The sequence below is a fragment of the Lygodium microphyllum genome, chromosome 28 (genome assembly GCF_053477565.2).
Source record: "Lygodium microphyllum isolate KBCC chromosome 28, Lygodium_microphyllum_v1.1.10, whole genome shotgun sequence".
In the NCBI taxonomy this organism is placed as follows: domain Eukaryota; kingdom Viridiplantae; phylum Streptophyta; class Polypodiopsida; order Schizaeales; family Lygodiaceae; genus Lygodium; species Lygodium microphyllum.
Genome location: NC_141162.1, coordinates 79,491,068 through 79,510,146, shown reverse-complemented (window position 1 = coordinate 79,510,146; position 19,079 = coordinate 79,491,068). Strand labels below are relative to the sequence as shown.

At 38.1% G+C, this 19,079-nt stretch overlaps 1 protein-coding gene across 1 annotated transcript; it reads right to left on the bottom strand.

Moving 5' to 3' along the window:
* Positions 1-14,586: 14,586 nt before the first annotated feature.
* Positions 14,587-17,224, bottom strand: LOC148011648 (uncharacterized). Its single transcript, XM_087670557.1, has one exon. It carries the CDS (start codon positions 17,000-17,002, stop codon positions 15,035-15,037), a length of 1,968 nt encoding a protein of 655 aa, XP_087526683.1. The 5' UTR covers positions 17,003-17,224; the 3' UTR covers positions 14,587-15,034.
* Positions 17,225-19,079: the final 1,855 nt, after the last annotated feature.

Below are 19,079 nucleotides of genomic sequence, written 5' to 3'. Positions count from 1 at the left end.
AGACTCTTTCTTAAAAAGTCATGTCCATGCACTCTGCAATACCATTTTGGGGTGGGGTGTATGGGGTAGTCCACTAACACTTAATATCGTAAAACTGCCCAAATGCCTTAGAGACATATTCACCCCTAGTGTTAGACCTTAGGCATTTTAGCCTATATCTAAATTAGTTCTCAACAAGACCAACAAAGCATGAAAATATAGCTAGAACATTAAATTTTTGCTTAATAGGATAAGTCTAGACCTTATATGAATAATCATCAATAAATATCACGAAGTACTTCACACCATCCAATGACTAACATGGCATGGGATTGCATATATTGAAATGCACAAGAGCTAGAGGCATACCCATGTACATAGAGCAAAATTTTTTATGAGTGTTACATGTCCACTTGCCATAAATACGATGATCACATAAATCAAAATGTGAGTAATCAAGAGGCGAAAGATACTGTAAATGAGTAAGTACTTTCATTTTTTTAAAAGATGTGCCCAAGGCGAGATGCCATTAAGATACATATGGTAAATCAGTCAGGCAATACATTATCGACAAATCCAGATATAAATAAAGATTAGAGGCTACCAACTTTGGCACCTCTAGTAAAAACAAGATGAACATGGGTACTCTTCCATATAGAATCACCAAAAGAGACATGATATCCTGCATCATCCGACTATCCATTATAGAGTAGGCTTTTGGTCAAAGGCAGTTCTACATGACGGACATTATGCAAAACAAAAGAGCTATTTGAAGAAAACTGCAATCTATCATCCCCAATGCCAATGGTACTAATGCAATATCATTTTCTAGTCTCACAAAACTTGTAATATTGTGATATATATGAAACCAATCCTGATGCAAGGTAACATGGAAAGAAGCCCCCGAATCAAGTAGCCCATATTGAGAGTAAGTAGATGATGCATTGGTCGATTGAAAGAGACGAAGTACTTAAGATATAGTCATCATCAAACTTATTCTATACTATATTTTTCTCTTCAATCTTCACACTGGACTTACTAGGGATAATGCTATGATCATCAAACTTGGCATTATCTAGTATCTTTCCCTTATCTTTCTCATTGTGCCTATCATTGCATATTTTATGGCACTATGGCCTAATAAGACTATGTTGCCCACAATAATAACATGTTAAAGAGGACTTACATTCATGGGACTTACTATGTTAGTATGAGATTTTCCACAAGGTTGAGACTTGCCCGTGTGGGTTGGGAGTCTCTACTAGGATTATTATTCCATTACTACGATTTTTGCCTCCTAATAATAGTCAATGCATGAGAAGTGCGGGCTACATCAATGTTCATTCTGTTTACTTCTTCCATTACATCACTGCAGTTAAAGCTAACTTCAAGGAAATGAGCACTCATAGCAATATGAAAGGTGTCCCATGACTTAAGTAATGTAACAAGCAAGAAATACTTGATATTATCTTTAAACAGAATTCCCTGTCTTATAGGTTGATTGAAAATGGAATGAAACTCGTTCAAATGAGTAGATATAGTTGTACCCTTCTTCATGTAAAGATCCACAGGCTTCTTCAACCAATATAATTGAGATGCATGACTTTGTTTGTCATCATACAGATCACAAATCTTTGTCAATGACACTAAAATACAACTACTTTGATAATGAAAAAATGATAGTAGATTTGCATAGCTCATCAAGTTCTACCTAATCCTCTGCATCATAAAGCTTAGGCTTTATGCCCTCTAACTTTAATGGTTTAACCTACCTCTTTTGCACTAAGGCTTTCCATATCTGCATCTTTCAATATTAAAACCTATTGCCATCAAGCTTTTCAATATTAAAAATAGGACCATTGTGGCTGATGACCCAGACATAATGACTGCAAATGTTTGCAAATGACAAGAGTATGTCCCTAAGCTGCAATTAAAATAATGCCAAAATAATTTGTCTACTCTCCAGAAGAATATTAAAAATTATAATTATAATAATGCTAAAATAAAGACAACATTATATATCAAACCAATTGTAGGCAAATAACCACAAGAAGCAAGGTCCCATTGTTCGGGATATGTGGGTAGCAACAAGAATACAAAGAATGCAAGTAGTAATGACTAAGCATAGGACACCAGTACCAACGACTTTCATGAACTCAAAGTATTAGTAAACTATACATCCCATAAGCATATGCATCATGCATGTAGAGGGTCTCAAAATCAATAGCAAGAGGGATATGTGAAATGTACAACTGACTAATTAAAGAGCAATGATGCTCATCAGTATATAACCAATATGCATGTATACATCACTGATAAACTACTGTTAGATGTAAGTGATGGTGTCCAAAGCATACAATATGAGATTAGCCTACAAGCAAAGGTAATTGCATCCACTAGCATACACGAGAGCATATACATAAAGCAAGAGTCCCACTATCTTAAAGAACCAAGCTCTACCAAGTGAGTAGAAGCATCTCCCACTAGAAGCAAATTTGGAATGCAAAGTGAGAAAATAAAGTTCAAGATATATACATCAAAGCATTTGGGAAGCAAAATTGCATCACAAATACATCCTAGAGCATAAGTGCCCACAATGAAGCTTTTATATCCATGAGTGAGCGAGCACACAAGTTGAAAGCAATAGATAAAGCCCAAGTACATCAGATGTAGCTCAAATCCAAGTATCAAAGCATGTCATAACCATATCCACGCTCATATATCAATACTAGATATCATCGTAGATATGGGCTCTACTGGTCATAAACATTGCGAATCTTTTCCCATAAGTCCCATGTATACTGCCTATCAGAGACAACATTATAGAACATCTCCTTAGAGAGGGAAAATATAATGGTGGACTTACATAGCTCATCTAATTCAGCCCAATCCTTTGCATCAATAAGTTTAGGCTTGACTTCCTTATGTTTCAAAGGCATAACCTGCATTTTTTGCATTAAAACTTGCCAAATTTGGGCCTTCTAGTAGCTGTAGTTAGTGCCATCGATCTTGTTAATATTAAAAATAACATTACCACTCAAGCCACTAGCCAAAATGAAGGCAAACAAGTGCATAAACTATCAAAGCAGGCTACTAGAATTAATGCAAAGAGCCCTAAAACCACTGCTAAATCAAGCTTAAAATAAGGGGTACTAACTAAGTAATGAATTATCCACCACAAACTCAATGCAAAGAATTGTCAAATGGAGCTGATTGCTTGCATAAATAGTGCAGTAAAGTGCAATTATAGCATGTTGAAAATGAAGTATAATAGTAAAAAATTAGTGCCAAAGATGGGCAATCACTGATATAAGACAAACTACAATTGCTAGGGAATAGCTCCGACTAGTAGAGTGAATATGCGACTAGGACCACCAAGAACTATCAAAGAATCATCATGTCAGACTAAGACACATCTCATAGGCATAACCATCATGCATAAAGTGGGTCTCATTGGTAATAGAAGAGACCAACTAAAGGCACAACAGATGGAGTAATGTAATGGAAGCTCAATACATAATAGACCAAGATGCATACATCACTAACAACATCGTGAGGACAGAGATAGGCATTGGCCCAAGAGGAATATGAGATTAGCCCATTAAGCATCAACCGAATACATAAAGAATTACAAGAGCATGTACATGTCAGCAAGACCCACAGTCTCATTGGAAAATCCTCAAGCTCAACTGTGTAACCAAATGCTCAATGTAATATCTAGCTGTCAAGTAAATGGCTCCCACTGGAAAAAAAGTAGAATCTAGATGAGCAAACAAAGCTCAAAACATCATGTAAAGGACATCCAGATATCCAAGATCCAAGTAGCATATATCCAAGAGTATCCAACCCAAGTAACTTACAAAGCTCTTACTGGAGCATCAAATAGCCATACATAACTATTCAATCTTAACGCTTGACTTGCTAGGGACAATGTTGCGGTTATCATTTTTGTCCTGTACTTTACCCTTGCCCTTTTCCTTGTACTTGTCTTCACACATTTTATGCATTGCAACCAAATATGTCCTACTTTCCCATAATAATGACAAGAGAATGAGGACTGATGGCCACGAGACTTACTACAAGACTATCCACATAATTGGGAGTGAGACTATTGAGAGTCTCTTCCACGGTAAGCATTACCGCTCCTACAATTATTGCCTCTAATTGTCGAAATATGAGAGGTGGGAGAAGCATCAACGTTCTTTTTGTTATCCATAATTCAAGCAGCGCAACTAAGAAAAACAGGGGGAGTAGAGTACCCTTGAATTCAATCCCCTATGAAGACAAATGTGAAGGTCCATGAGTTACTTCATCCAATACATCTCAAAAGCAAGGCTCTACTAGTCATAGACATTGGCAACTATTTTCCCATAAGTCCCATGCGAACTGCACATCAGAGAGACAACATTATAGAACACCTCCTTAGAGAGGGACAATATAATAGTGGACTTACACAGCTCATCTAATTCAGCCCAATCCTTTGCATCAATAAGTTCGGTATTGACATCCTTATGTTTCAAAGGCCTAATATACATTTTTTGCACTAAAACTTGCGAGATTTGGGCCTTCTAGTAGCTATAGTTAGTGCCATACATCTTGTCAATATTAACGATATCACTATCAGTCGAGCCACAAGCCATAATGAAGGTAAATAAGTGCACAAACTATGAAAGTAGACTCCTATAATTACTACAAATAGCCATAAAACCATTGCTAAATCAAGCTGAAAACGAGGGGTATTGACCAAGTAATGAACTATCCACAGACTCAATGCAAAGAATTGTCAAATGGATGTGATTACTTGCATAAACAATGTAGTAAGCTGCAATCATAGCATGCTGAGAATGAAGTATAACAATAAGAAATCAATGCCAAAGATGGGCAATCATTGATACAAGACCAATTGCGAGTGCTCGTAGGGAATAGTTCCAACTAGCAATGAGTGAATATGTGAGTGGCACCAAGAACTGTCAAAGAATCAGCATGTCCAAATTGAGATACATCCCACAGGCATAACCATTATCCATAGAGTGGGTCTCATGGGTAACAGAAGAGACCAACTAGAGGCACAACAAACATAGCAATATAATGGAAGCTCAATACACAACCAACCAAGATGTATACATCACTGACAACATCATGATAGAGATAGGTGCTGGCCCAAGAGGAATGTTAGATTAGCCCACTAAGCATCAATTGTGTACATAAAGCATGACAAGAGCAGGTACATGTCACCAAGTCCCATGGTCCCCCCACTAGAAGACCCTCAAGCTCAATTGTGTAACCAAATACTCAATGTAATATCCAAGTGTCAAGTATGGCTCCCATTGGAACAAAAGTTGAATGCCAAATGAGCAAACAAAGCTCAAAACCTCATGTAGAAGGCATCCACACATCCAAGATCTAATTAGTATATATCCAAGAGCATCCGACCTAAGTAACTTGCAAAGCTCTTATTGGAGCATCAAATAGCCATACATACCACTGAATGACAGCCAACGTCAAGATTCAAAGCTCCAATCTTAGCTGAAAAGCAAGTTGGAAGCATGACAAAGCATGTAACATGAACCATAATCATCAATATATCAATCCAAGTAGTAAGAACCGAGAAGCAATAAGCATGTATTCTAGTGACCAAATGAGCTTCTGACTTGCTTATTACAGCATTGAAAAAAAACTTTGTAAAATTGAACAAAAGAATGCTCAAATTAGTCCCATGGCATTCCAGTACATTGGCATAACATCCCCAAATGATCCTAGACATCCTAAAAAACATAAGTGACCTCCAGACAATGAGTGAAGTACTGTCCTGAACTGTATGACAGCAAATTGTCACAAACTATGAATCAATGACTAATTTAGGGAGCTTCAAATGATGTGTAAGATGACAAAATTGATGTTGGGGAAGATTCCAAAGGTTGCCAAGTGCGGGGAGTAGTGTGAGGAGCTCAAGGATTGGACTGAGACTGTGTTAGGAAGTGGACAGTAGCAACATATGTGCAATTCACACTATTGTTGTTGCTCTTGTTGCTGCTCCTACTATTGGTAATTGAGGCCTTAGGAGCACTCTAAGGTGCTCAAACAAACTAAGTGATACCTTGGAACAAGTTGCAAAAAGGGGAAAGAAGCCGAGAGCTCAATGCATACCTCAGGTTGAAGAATCCATGGCTGCCATGAATGAAGAGCTGAACCTTTCCAAATTCGAGCTAAAGTAAGTTGAAAGGAAAAAGCTCCTCAATGCCAATGCAATGGCTCTAATAACAGTTGAAAGGAGCGAGCCCTGAAGTGGAAGGAGGAGTGGAAGCAAGAGCTATGGTGGAAGAGAGAGAGAGAGAGAGAGAGAGAGAGAGAGAGGTTGGAGTTGATATGCACCTACATGTTCCATAGACAGTTGGATGCACATAAGATAATGAAGAGTGCCATAGGGAAGCCTAAGTGGCTAGACTAGGAGGACTGAAAGGAAGCTCAAAGAGGAGGCGATAGTGAGATAATAGGCCATAAGAATTACCTAGAGAATTTTGTAAGTTCTCTATTATTTATGTTGACTTTCTTATTTTGTACGTTGCTCATGGTAGTAACCTGATTCTAATGATAGTATTTTGTATTTTCTCTTGGCCATCTTGGATCTTTGCTCATCTAATTGCAGACAATCAGCTTGGCTAACCTTCACATGGGAAGGTAGAGTACAACCAATAGGCTTATCATCCTACATATGAATCGCTCAAGGACTTTCTGCTTAAACTCCTTCTATGATAGATAAAGAGCCTCTTAGAGTGATCGCATGCGATGCGCATCCCAAGAATATGCAAGGGTTGTCCCATATCCTTCATCTCAAAGCTCTTCTTGAGCTAAGTTTTCAAGGCATCGAGCTCATCATAAGATCTCCCGGTAATAAGCATATCATCCACATAGAGTACCAAAATCAAGATTGCCATAAAGAGCCTTCTTCATGTATAAACACACATCCATAGCATTGCAGCTATATCCTTGTGAAGAAGTCTCGTAGAGTTGAGATTTGCAGAAAAACAATCTAGTTGCTTGTGAAATGCCTCTGTATCATTGATGTACTTCAAAAGATTGTAGGATATCCATCTCTTGATGAAATCCTCGAACCTAACAGTAAACTCTCAAATGTATGCATTCATATACTTGACAAGATACTCTAGTCTTGGGACATGCCACAAAAATATCATATCATAATATTTGATATTGGAACAAAAGACGTAGTAGAGGTTTGATCTCCCACAACGGACTCGTGCCTTGAAGGAATTGCATAAAGCTAGCAAAAGTGTGATGCATCAAGGGAGAATGGGTGTATAGGAGGCAAGTGCAAGGATGCTTGGGAGAGAAGTGGTTGGAGAGTTAGAAAATGCAAATGAGGCCAAGTTATTGGTCTATATAGGCAATTAAAAAATCCATTAAATTTTTTTTAATAGATTTTTGAATGGTAAAAAAAAACCAAATTACAAAGCAATCCAAAATTGCAATGTTTGCGAATCATAAATACATATACAAAATTATAAAAAAACACCCTCAATCTATTGATCATGATTTTTCAATATACCATATGTTTTCACATAAATTCTACCTTCTTACAAAGCATTCAATACTATATAATTCTTCTCCATTATTTTACCCATCTGAAAGGGGAAAAAAAGTTTTGAAATATGATTGTCCCAATCAAAACAAAACAATGCAAGTATTAAACAAGCTCACCTTTCTACTACTAAAATGGAAGTTAAAGCTCTCCGTACTAATGCTTCCCGTCAATACAAGATGCTCTCACGGACTTAGGCAACTCCAACAATCACTCCATTGAGATTGACTCAATCAGTCCACCTCACATATAAATTTCAATATTAAATGCTTATCCCATGTTTTGAGTTGACTCCAAGGTAATCCATTGGCTTGCTTTCTTCATTCAATGTCAATAATGGAATGTCAATAATGGAAGTGCACCTATAATTATGAATGTGCAATCAAGTAAGGAAAGGTAACACTAGGTACCACCACTTTGCATGAAAATACGTCACATTTGCACACCCTACCCACCTCATCCCAGCCTTCTTCAAAATTGGAATTAAGAAAGTCCTCACTTATGTCCTTACAAATGAATATGGAGGGATAATGATGTGTATTAATGGGTTTGAAAATATGAGTAAAGACATGAATTGGCACAAACCATGAAAGGCCCACTGATCTTGAAGCTCTCCCAAATTTCAATGAGCAGTGAATATCATGCACAATCTTCAATTTCAATGTTTGAAGTGTCCACTCATCCAGAATTGACCATTCCAAAAAACTGAGAGATGGACAAGGAAGTAAATCAAGAGAACCATATGAATCAATTGACATAGGGAATATATACATGAATGTACAAAAGACAACCTTGCACTCTAGAAGGTATTGCAATGACTTTCCAATCATCATTGTCTCACCCACATCCATATGTAGTTTGTATGTCCTTGGCAAGCTTCCCAATGCTAATCTCAACAATATTTGAAGGGAAAATATTTGATATGAGAGAAGAAATAAAACCATAATAACATACAAATAGTTAAGAACATAAAAGTAGTGATTTACAATTCAAGGGGGAGATTTGTTGAGTAGTCCCAAGAAGTAATTTCAAGTCATTGACATTATACACATGTTGAACTGATGTAATAAGACTACCATCTCAAGCCTCTCAAAACCTAAGCACTTTTCCCTTCCAATGATTTTGTAGTAAAACCATGGCAAAGAACTCAATGAAACCCTATTGTTAAAGGCTCCACGTGAACCCATGAATTCTTCTTGAACAATGGTCCTTTCCATTTTGCATGCTCAATTTGTATTGTGTACATATATACTAGACATGGAATCACAAGGTTGCCTTTGCTAACATCTAGATGCCATTGAAATGGATTTGAGAAGAATACTACTTAAAAGGAGAGAAATGCAAGTAAGAATATTGTAGAATGGTGGTAGAGATGGAAGAAATAGAGAAGTTGAGGATTGTGTAGAATAAAGGAAGAACTTGGGGTTGTGTGGCTATGGTTATGTGAGCATAGAAAGATTAGAGCATTTGTCGAGTGGAGGTAAGAGAATGACCAAACTGGAAGGATTTCTTATAGAAAGACACCCAAAAAAAAAACTATGCATGACATAAGAAGAGGTTTTTTCTTTTTGGCCGGGGGCGGGGAGGGGGGGAATCCCTTTTTGGAGAGGGGAGGAATTTTTAAATTTTGGATTATCTTTTTGGATGCCCAATGGAACCATCTGACATGGGATAATAAAACTAGAGAACAAGAGGAGAGGGGGGGTTTATAAAAGGGACATGGGGGGCAAGCCTATAAGTGACAAGGACAAGGGAAAAATGTGAGTCAATAAAATGTGCACAACTCCCCCTATCCCATTGGTCCACATCAAATCTCTTGCCATTATGAGAGTCATTAACTCTTAAGCTAAAAGACCCTTTTCTAGTGTCCATGGTCTCCCTAATGATATAAGAGATGGATCTAGAACTAGTGTAAGGTAAAGTCTCAAAGTGTGTGTCCCATAGTAGAGAGGAAGTTAGGTGTTTTTTGTGAATATTAAATACTGGGTTTATTAAATAGGTTTTGTTTTGTCATAAGATTAGTAGTAAAAGTAAATCCCTTGGTTATTCTTTATTTCATCTTATCAAGGATTTACACCTTCTTAGGCTACCACGTTAGTTTCTTAATTGTTAAAATCCAACAAAGCCACAACTTTTTAGTTGACTTGGTAGGATTCATATTGAAAAAGAGGAGGCTAAACATTAAAAAGCATCCAAAAACAAATCTATCTCTAAGAAATTATCTACCACTTTCTATTGTAGACAAGATCAATGACAATAAATCAGATTAGGTGTTCCTACTCATTGGTAGATTCATAATTCATTTCACATTAGTTTATTGAAACCTTTTAAGGGAACATCACCTATGATTCCAATTGTAGATGACCCTCCATTATGAGAGAAAGACAAGTATTAGTACTCCAAGTTATAATAACCACTAGTAACCAAGTATTCAGTATCATAGACATTAAATTAAATATAAAAACCATTTTGTGGAAGAATCATATTGGGTTTTTTGAAGAGTCACTAACTCTCACACATGATTATCTAAAATCTGCATACCCTTCACACTCACATTAATGTCCAACTTAAGCTAAAGTATCCTTGTAATGATGGCCAAGTTATATGTCCAAATAAGTCTAGGCTTGGACAAATGAGCCATCCTTGGAGTAGTAGTCTGGTGGTACACAGCCATTGATTGTTTATTATGATTAGTAGATTGAAGATTTCTAATAGTCAAGGAATTAAACTACTAGTCCATGTCTTAGTAGTGGAACTATTTTGAAGGGGAGTGTTGTCATTCATCCTAGCCTTAGGTAATAGCTGCTAGTAGCATGATTATATCTTTATGCCCATTAGCATGTTTGGACCATGGGAGGGTGTTGGAAATGTCATGGTTCTGCACATATAGTTGTGTTCCAAAAGCATGAGAATAAGAGTAAATGTTATGAAAGAAAAAGAGCATGCAAGTCTCCTCTAAAGTGGTGGAAAAGGAGAATCAAATTAAGCAAATTGGTTTGGTAGCCAATGGTTTTGATCCGTGCTAGTTTACTTTGTAGTTGTCTTGGCTCTCTATACCTTGTACTTGCATATATAAGAGGCTTCAACTCAATAACAAACAAGTATTATAGTTCTTTCCAACTTGTTCTCACTCTCTCTTCATTCTACTTGCAACCCTCTTATATCAACATCCAATCACATTCCTTGAGTTGAAACCCTAATCTTTCTACTTGCTATTATAGACCTTGAGTCACCATTGTAGTTTATTCTCCTTGTCTCAAGCACTAAACTTTAAGCGAAGTGATTCAAAATCAAGCTAACAATCGAGGCTTAAAAAGCCCTAAAAAGAACACTAAATGGAAAGAAGTTGACAAAAAAGCCATTGATTGAGAAGTAGATTAGGATTCAAACTGCATGTAGGACTATTGCAACAACTTATACGCAATTGAGAAGCACCAAATAATCCAATCAGTGTGACCATGGGCTACACCTTGAAGGCCCTCACATCTTTCTTGACTGAAACAAGTTCCATCAAGCTTTCTATTGCATGGGATGGGTTGTTTATTAGATATATCCATATCTCTTCCACCACTATTCAAGCTTACCCAAGCTCATGCAATTGCTCTTTATGATTCCTGATGGTTAAGGTAGTCACCTCCATTGGTCAAAAATTTTGAGAATTGCATTTTTTGACTCACAAGTTTCCATACACCTCTGCTCCAAGATTTATACATAAATATCTAAATGTTTGCATGTGTAAGGCCACTCAAAATTTCACACTAATTTGATTAGTGATCAAATTTCACTTGCTATTGACTCCTTAAGCTCCCTTGATTCTTCATTAAAGCATAGATGTGAAGAAGTAATGTACATCAAATATAGTGCTTCTACTACTCATTTGTAAGGAGCTAGATACTCACAGACGTGCTTATTAGTTGGTACGATCTCTCCGTCAACACTAATAGCAACCCAAGATGTTACCAATAAGTTTTTGAACTTTGGCTTTCTAGCATGGCCAATGAATGTATATATTGAACACACAAGATGAGTGGAACCTAGGAGATAATTTTGAAGAGAAGAAGAATAGGGTGCTTGGATAAATGTCATTGTCCTTGGTCATCAATGTATCCATAACATTGATGGCATTGCAAGTACAAAGGATATAGGGGAAAAGCTCAAAAAGTTTTTGGCAGAAACTCCAAGCATTCAATGATAAAACTTCCCATGCAACTATAAAATTTTAAGTTCAATCTAAAGAAAGAGCTCAAAGCTCATTTGAACATGTACAAATGTACAAGGAAACAACCAATTGTACTCAATCATGTATTAGATGAAGAAGAGATTAATGCAATGTTACTTGCAAGCGGCGATGTGGAAGGGCACAACACCCTTGCAAAGACATTACCAAATTGGCTAATTCATCATTAGGGATATTAAAATGGCATTTCTAGAAAGGGATAGCAAAATCAAACTCATCAAAGCCACTCCATTAATTTCCACTTCTACTTGAGACATTGTCTTCATAAGTACAAGAAGAAATCATCAAAGTAGTTCAAGAACTAAATGTAGTCCATACTAGTAACCAATCATGAAGAAAATGATTGCACAAATAAGGCAAAAATCAGTAAACAATTCATATTAAGATTAGTCATTTTGAGAAAGATTAGTACTCCAACCAAGCCAATTATGCAAGCAAGCCACTCCATATCCATAATGTAGTTAACTCAAAATGAATCTCATGATCTATCTCCATTTGTTGGACACCCATTTTGAAACAAATAATGTATTTGGAATGGGCACATTTTGCTTCCAACTAAAAAAACCACAAACAAGAGTAAGGTTAGGTTAAGTCTTAAATTGACTCTCCAATAAACTTCAAGGATGTTGAAAGGTTAATGGGCCTCAAGCATCACACATACTATTGAATATAAAATATCATTTATGCTAACATTGCAAGACATCTTTAATATACACTTGTTGATGTCTATTGGACTAATGAATGTCAAATGGACTAACCTAGTGGGCTAATTGTGTTTTTTCTTAGTTTCCAGTGCATTGATAATTGTGTAAAGGCTTATGAAACCTAGTGGTGTACCTAGTCTAAGGGTGCCTAATTGTAACAATATCTTTTGTGGTCATCTTGATACTTGTGCATTTCTTATTGATGTGTTTTCATGTGGTCTATTAAGAGAACATAAGGCAACATTCCCAATTACCTGTCATAGAGAGCTCATTGTTGAAATAAATATAATATGTACTACCAATTTGAGTGCAGCTTGAAATGGATTATAAAGCTTTGAGTATAAGCAAACATGGCCCTACACGAAGGGAAAGAGGCTTTGTTGGAACTCATCGCATGGATAAAGGACAAATGGATGACCTAGACCATTGCTACTATGTGAACAAGGAACACTACTAGCTACAATGTGAGCTACTAAGTCATTTAGCCAAGATGAAGGCAACCCACTAATTTCATGGAAACCTCTTGGGAAAAATGCAATGAAAGCGCAATCTAGAATTTTTAAGTATTAACATTTGTCACAGGCAATGGGACAAGTGAAACATTGGCAAAAGAGAAAAGAGCAAAGAAAGTTGCATATTAGGCAAGGAACAAAACACTACGTGGGTGTGGAAAACGATAGTCGTAGGGAATGAAGGTGTGTTCACCAAATAAACATTAACTCATGATGCAAGCATTAGAGGAACGATGTAAAGGAGCAAGTCAAAGTTGGAATCACCTAGGAAGCAATGGTGATAGGTACAAGGAGTAAAAGTAAACTTTGTGTCAGGCAAACTTCCCATGTTAGTGTAATAATCCAACTTACACATGCAATAGAAGCTTAGCTCACAAGTTGAGGGACGTATATAAATTCCATTGAACTAGGTAACATGTGCAAATTGGAGCCATAAAATAGCCCTAACTATGGACCTAAAAGTACTATAGGTAAATGTATGGAATGAGAGGAGGTTCAGAGGTTCATGCAAGATGGAGGATCATCCAAGAATTCTCTAGCAAGACCAAGGTTACTATGAGGAACAGAAATTCAAACTCCAGTTGCAACAAGAACTGTAATATAACCTCTTGGCTACTCTTTTGACAAGATTTGAGACCCGACACTTGCTTTACACATCTAAATATTGCATAGGACATTTACAATGCTAAGAAAGACCATCTCTACTACAATTCTTTTTTAACAATGGGTCTTCACATCTTAGAAACAGAGCAACAAACTCTATTTCCTAGTTGTTTTCATACTTATTAGGTTTGATATCTAGAACTTAGGTTCAGCATCACTATGCACATCATAATACTGCAAACTTAAAATACCACAACCAATTTTATGTAAAAACACCAAACCATCCAACGGATTGCTTCCTCAAGTAAATAGGCAACCCTACCTTTCAATGGTGTGATTTGTTATGAATGCCACACCAGCACTGTGCCACTGTTTGATGAATTATAAACAATATGATGATCACATGAGTGTGATTGTTACAAACGCCACAGTGGCTACCCGGCCACTCCCAAAACACCTACTAGGCACCATACGGGTGCAGCCATACATAGCACATTAGACTATGCATGCAACTATGAAGTCCAAGTACAACAGTAATATTGAATCTGAGTGCATCTAAATGTATCACAATCTAGCAGTAAATCAAAGTGCAAATCATAGAAGCTCTTATAACTTATGACATATAGATCACAAGAGACGCAAGCCTTCCTGAATCCAATGTCATAGGCAGATACAACTGAAGAGATTCCAAGCTGGCTCAAAGTAAATGTGACAGTCTTACCGACCTCTTGTACAAACAATGAAAGATTAAAAAGACCTTGTGTGCACTTCCCAAGCAAATCTGAAATTTGGTAGAGAAAGTAAGCACAGAAATGAACATAACCAAGAAATGACCTTCTGGGGCAACTCCCCTAGCCTCAGATAGCCTACTCTACCAAAAACTGTAGGCAGCAATGAACCTTTCAAATCAGATCACAGTAAAAGAGCATAACACACCAGAAAAGAGAATGAAGCTAAACTAAGCACAAAATCATAAACTTAATTGGCCTTGCCAGATCCAAACAGGACGTGTGCATCAAAATCAGCTGAAACATGCTTTATGAGGCATTTCCTGGATGTTAGGAGAGTTGAATAAGTTTTGGTCGCCCAAATAGCTCTGCCCAATGCCTTCTGGGCCCTAGCTGAAGCTTCTCACCACCTCTTGTGTTCACTAGTGTTGGAATCGGCCATGCATATACACTTCTAGTGACAACCAGAAACATAGAAAAAGAAAGTGACGACTTTAAGCTCCCAATTGAACAGGCTTTAGAAAATGGATTGTCATCAAATACGCACTTTGACCTATGAACACTTGCTGGAAGAGCCCTCTTGAAGAACTCAGGACCGTCCAACTATTTGACCTGTGTTTTGCTAATCAACAAAATTTTTGCCATCAAATATGTCCACTCTGACATCCGGATCATTAACTTTCTTTGAAAGAGCCCTTGAGGACATCCGGATCATTTAAAAGTTCTGCCCCTGCCCTCTTTACAAACCAAACCTTGTGTATATCTGAGGCTTTGGAATGAGGTTGCACAAAGGTTTTGAAGAACTTATGATTGGATGGTCCCACCAAGTCCTTTAAAGTGAGTTCATTCTCCAACAAACCTTTGGATTTCAAATGAACCAGTACTTTCATGCGCCTATGAACACTCCTTTTTAAGCCAAAGGACAAATATTCTGGAGCTGTCAGCAGACTCTGGACAGGTAATCCAAGATTTCTCGTTAGATTTTCTACCTTTCGTGCCAGGGCTTTCTCATTGTACCCTAAAATGTCTGGCTGTTTCTCCACTATGTCCCTTGCTTCTTCAGCAGAAAGGCCATGTTGTACCAAAGCTGCCTCAGTTCTAACCTGCTGCTGTGAGCCCCGAGAATACAGTTTTATGAATGCAGTCACCTTCTTCTTTTCAGAACAGTTCAACTTTTTGAGATCCTCAATGAGCATAGAAACGTCTCCTCCAAGTTTGAAGCCAAATAAAGACGGTCTGTAGAGTACAATCTTCCTTACACTTTCCTTGCTCAGACCAAGGTTGCGTAATTCATCCAGAGCAGGTTTCACTTTGTTTTCCAAACTTACACTGAATATGTTGGGATACCTCACAATAATTTTGGCCATGTCTGAATCACTGAAGCCCAAACTTTTAAAATAGTCCAATTTGACCCTTATATTGTCTTGTAAACTGTAGAACAAGAGACTTGGGCATCTAGTTATGACTTTACTCATGTGATCTTTAGAAACTCCCAACTCCATCAAAAACTCCGCATTAACCTTAATCTTATTCACATCTGCAACCACAAAAGCGAGATGTTTTAATAGCAGTGAGCTTACTTGAGTTTGGGATACACCCAATTTCTGGAGAAACTTCACCACATCTTTAGCACCACCCTCAGAAAATTTGTGCACCCACGCAGGAAGCTGACAAACTACATTCCTGACAATGTCATCCTTTTCTGGAAGCTGCTTCAACTCCTCAAGAATATGGTTAACATTGGTGGCAACTTGTGGTTTCAATACCAAAGGGAACTTCTGTATCAAGGATACTATCACTTCATCGGATACTCCAAGCTTTCTCAAGGTCTGAGCACCATCTTGAATCTCCTGCTCACTATACGACAAAATCCCCAGGTCCTTTTCAAGCATCTCACCAACTTTACTCCTAGGAATGCCCAGCCGGTAAAATTTCCGGATCACCATATTGAGTGCTTGAACATCCTTGGGTTCCGTAGATAATTTTGACAGCATCGCTTGAGCCCTGTCACCCACCATATCCAAAGATTCTAAGACTGGTTCGAGAATATTGATCCCCGAACTCTTCAGAAACGACAGAACTTTCTTATGATTGAGATTAGGACACTGACCCCTTGGCTTCTCTTTCAGACCCTGTATTGTGAGGTTTACCAGCTTCCGAACAAACAAAGGTGCCCCTTCGACCACAACCACAGCATCGCTAAGGTACACTTTGAAGGGTCTCTGAAGGTAGGCTTCCAGCGCCATGGAAGCAGCATGGACATCACGCTCATCAATGGGATCAATGCAGGCATCACCAGATCCAGTTCCTGGTCTGTCAGAGACGTCGGTAGGTGCAGTTTCCAATGCGTCTTCAGCTGCGGCCTCGGCATGTAGAAACTTCGGGGACGATGACGGCGACCGCAGGTTCCACGGCCGTACAGGCCAAGACAGCATATGTATCCTCCGGGCAGGAGAGTTTGGGCCAGGAATACTGGGATCAGATAAGATGGGTTCTGACAAAGAGAAAGCAGGATGTAGCCTGTTGCTCTGCTTCTGGAGTGAGGGGCGCGGGCATATTCTCCTGGTGAGAGCTAATTGTCTGCACAGAAGCTTTGCCATCGCGACAGACATGGAAAAAGACCGCAAATACCAATGTAGCATCTGTCACACCACCACCGTCATCCAAGCTCTGCCTTCCATGGGGACGAAGACAACAGCAACATGGAAGAATTCGAACGCATAACAGAGAACCACCAATAAACCCTAGTTGAGGTCGCAGAGTGAAGAAAACAATGAAACTTACGAAAACGCCAGCAGAGAACCACCATTAAACCCTAGTTTAAGATCATAAAGTGAAGAAAATGATGAAAATTAAAACGTCTGCCACGAGCACATTGCAATTTTAGATTTCAGGCCTTGGTTTTGAAGGTTGCAATACCCTTCTAAGGGGTTTTTGGCCCTCAAGGAAGTGTAAAAAATTTTCAAAGTTGCAAAAGAAAAGGAAACCTTGAAATCCACCCTTCTTACATGAAGGGTTAGCCTTTAAGAAAATTTCAAATGAAGGGTGGCCTTTAAAAAGTCCTTCTCAAATTAAATCTATTTTAAAATCAACATTCAATAGATTAGTAAATATTAAATATATTTTTAAATGTTAACATAAGGGCTTGTTAATGTTAAAAAAGTCTTTTATTATATAAAGAGGCATGAAGTTCTTTCCTGCCAGAGTAGACTACTCTATCTATAATCCAAATTTTAAAATTTACAATCTCTTAGACTTCACCGATTCACGAATCACTAGCACAGTTTTCAAATCTTTTGGGTTTACTTTCTTGAAGCTTCAAGTGACAAGCAACGCTCTGCTCCCAAAGGGGACTCAGGCATGCCGCACTTGGGAGCAAGCTCTAGGTGCTAGTAACCTCCACAATTCTCTCTCTCTCTCTCTCTCTCTCTCTCTCTCTCTCTCTCTCTCTCTCTCTCTCTCTCTCTCTCTCTCTCTCTCTCTCTCTCTCTCTCTCTCTCTCTCTCTCTCTCTCTCTCTCTCTCTCTCTCTCTCTCCAACCAATCATGATGGGACTATGTCACCCAAAGACGTGGTTGGAGGTGCCACTGTGGGCGCTGTGCAATAGATCACTAACTTGGCTAGAGCTACCATTGTGGACACCCCGCTACCTCAGGCTGAGGTTGAAGAGGGAAACCTCATACGTAATGGGGAGCCACTAGAATTTGTGTGAGTGCTTGGTTCTTGAACTACTCATGGGTGAGACATTCTTATCCTAGGTCATTATGAGTTATTGTAGCAGAGCTTATTTCTACTTTGTAGATATGGGTGGTTGGGTGGTTTTAGTCATTAGGGTTCATCTCTCAACCAACTCTCCCTCTCTAAAGACAAAGATCACTTTGGTCTCAGGGAGGTTCATGTGAATACAATGATCTACATAGTCAACTTGGCACTTTGTTTTAAACTTGAATGGTCATTCTAGCAAGATCTCACATCCCATGTCTTCTCAATTGGGATGAATGTAAAAAAATCATCGATATGCTGTTTATCTTTGTAGATACCATTGGTTTACACTTGCCTAATATGGAATAAGGGAGACCTTCATATAGATTCAATTTGGCATAAAAGCAAACTAGTGAATGCGACCCGCTTGATCCCAAATTTCGTATGACTAGATATTCAAATCTTAGCCTTTGTCAAATGAGAGCATCAATTATAGAGAGAGTGAGTTTGAGTTAAATATAGGCTAGTGGTATAACCATTTCTTTTGTCATTGTCCAAGTTGCTAATCACACTACTCTTACTATGATGTTCTATTGTGGCATTGTGTCGTTATGGCACCGTGCAAGGAACTTTGTTATAGGTGTTGGTCTTCAACGGCTTTAGCAGGCCTAGGGGGATTATTCATGCTTAGAATGTATCAGGGGATGATACTTTTTAATGCTACTATTGTTAATGTGGTCAATCCCTTCCCCTTCGAGGGTCTGGTCCTAACCTATGAAATTTAGCTTTTTTTAATGTCCCTTGGATGAATAGAGAATAAGTAGATCTCCTTGGTCAAAAGATCACTATCGTATGTGCTTGTCAAATCAAGCTTTCTTACAAGATTCTTTTACAAAATTACTGTGTAGGTGGCTAAAAGTGAGTCTTGGGAAATCACTCTAACTTAGCGAGTCACTTGGTCCAAGCCTTGTTTCCTTCCCAACAGTAAGGACTACAATGTTTGGGCTTGGAATTAAG

Excerpts from the sequence above, each read along its gene's own strand:
- LOC148011648 (XM_087670557.1), bottom strand. The coding sequence starts at position 17,002 with ATGCTACATTGGTATTTGCGGTCTTTTTCCATGTCTGTCGCGATGGCA.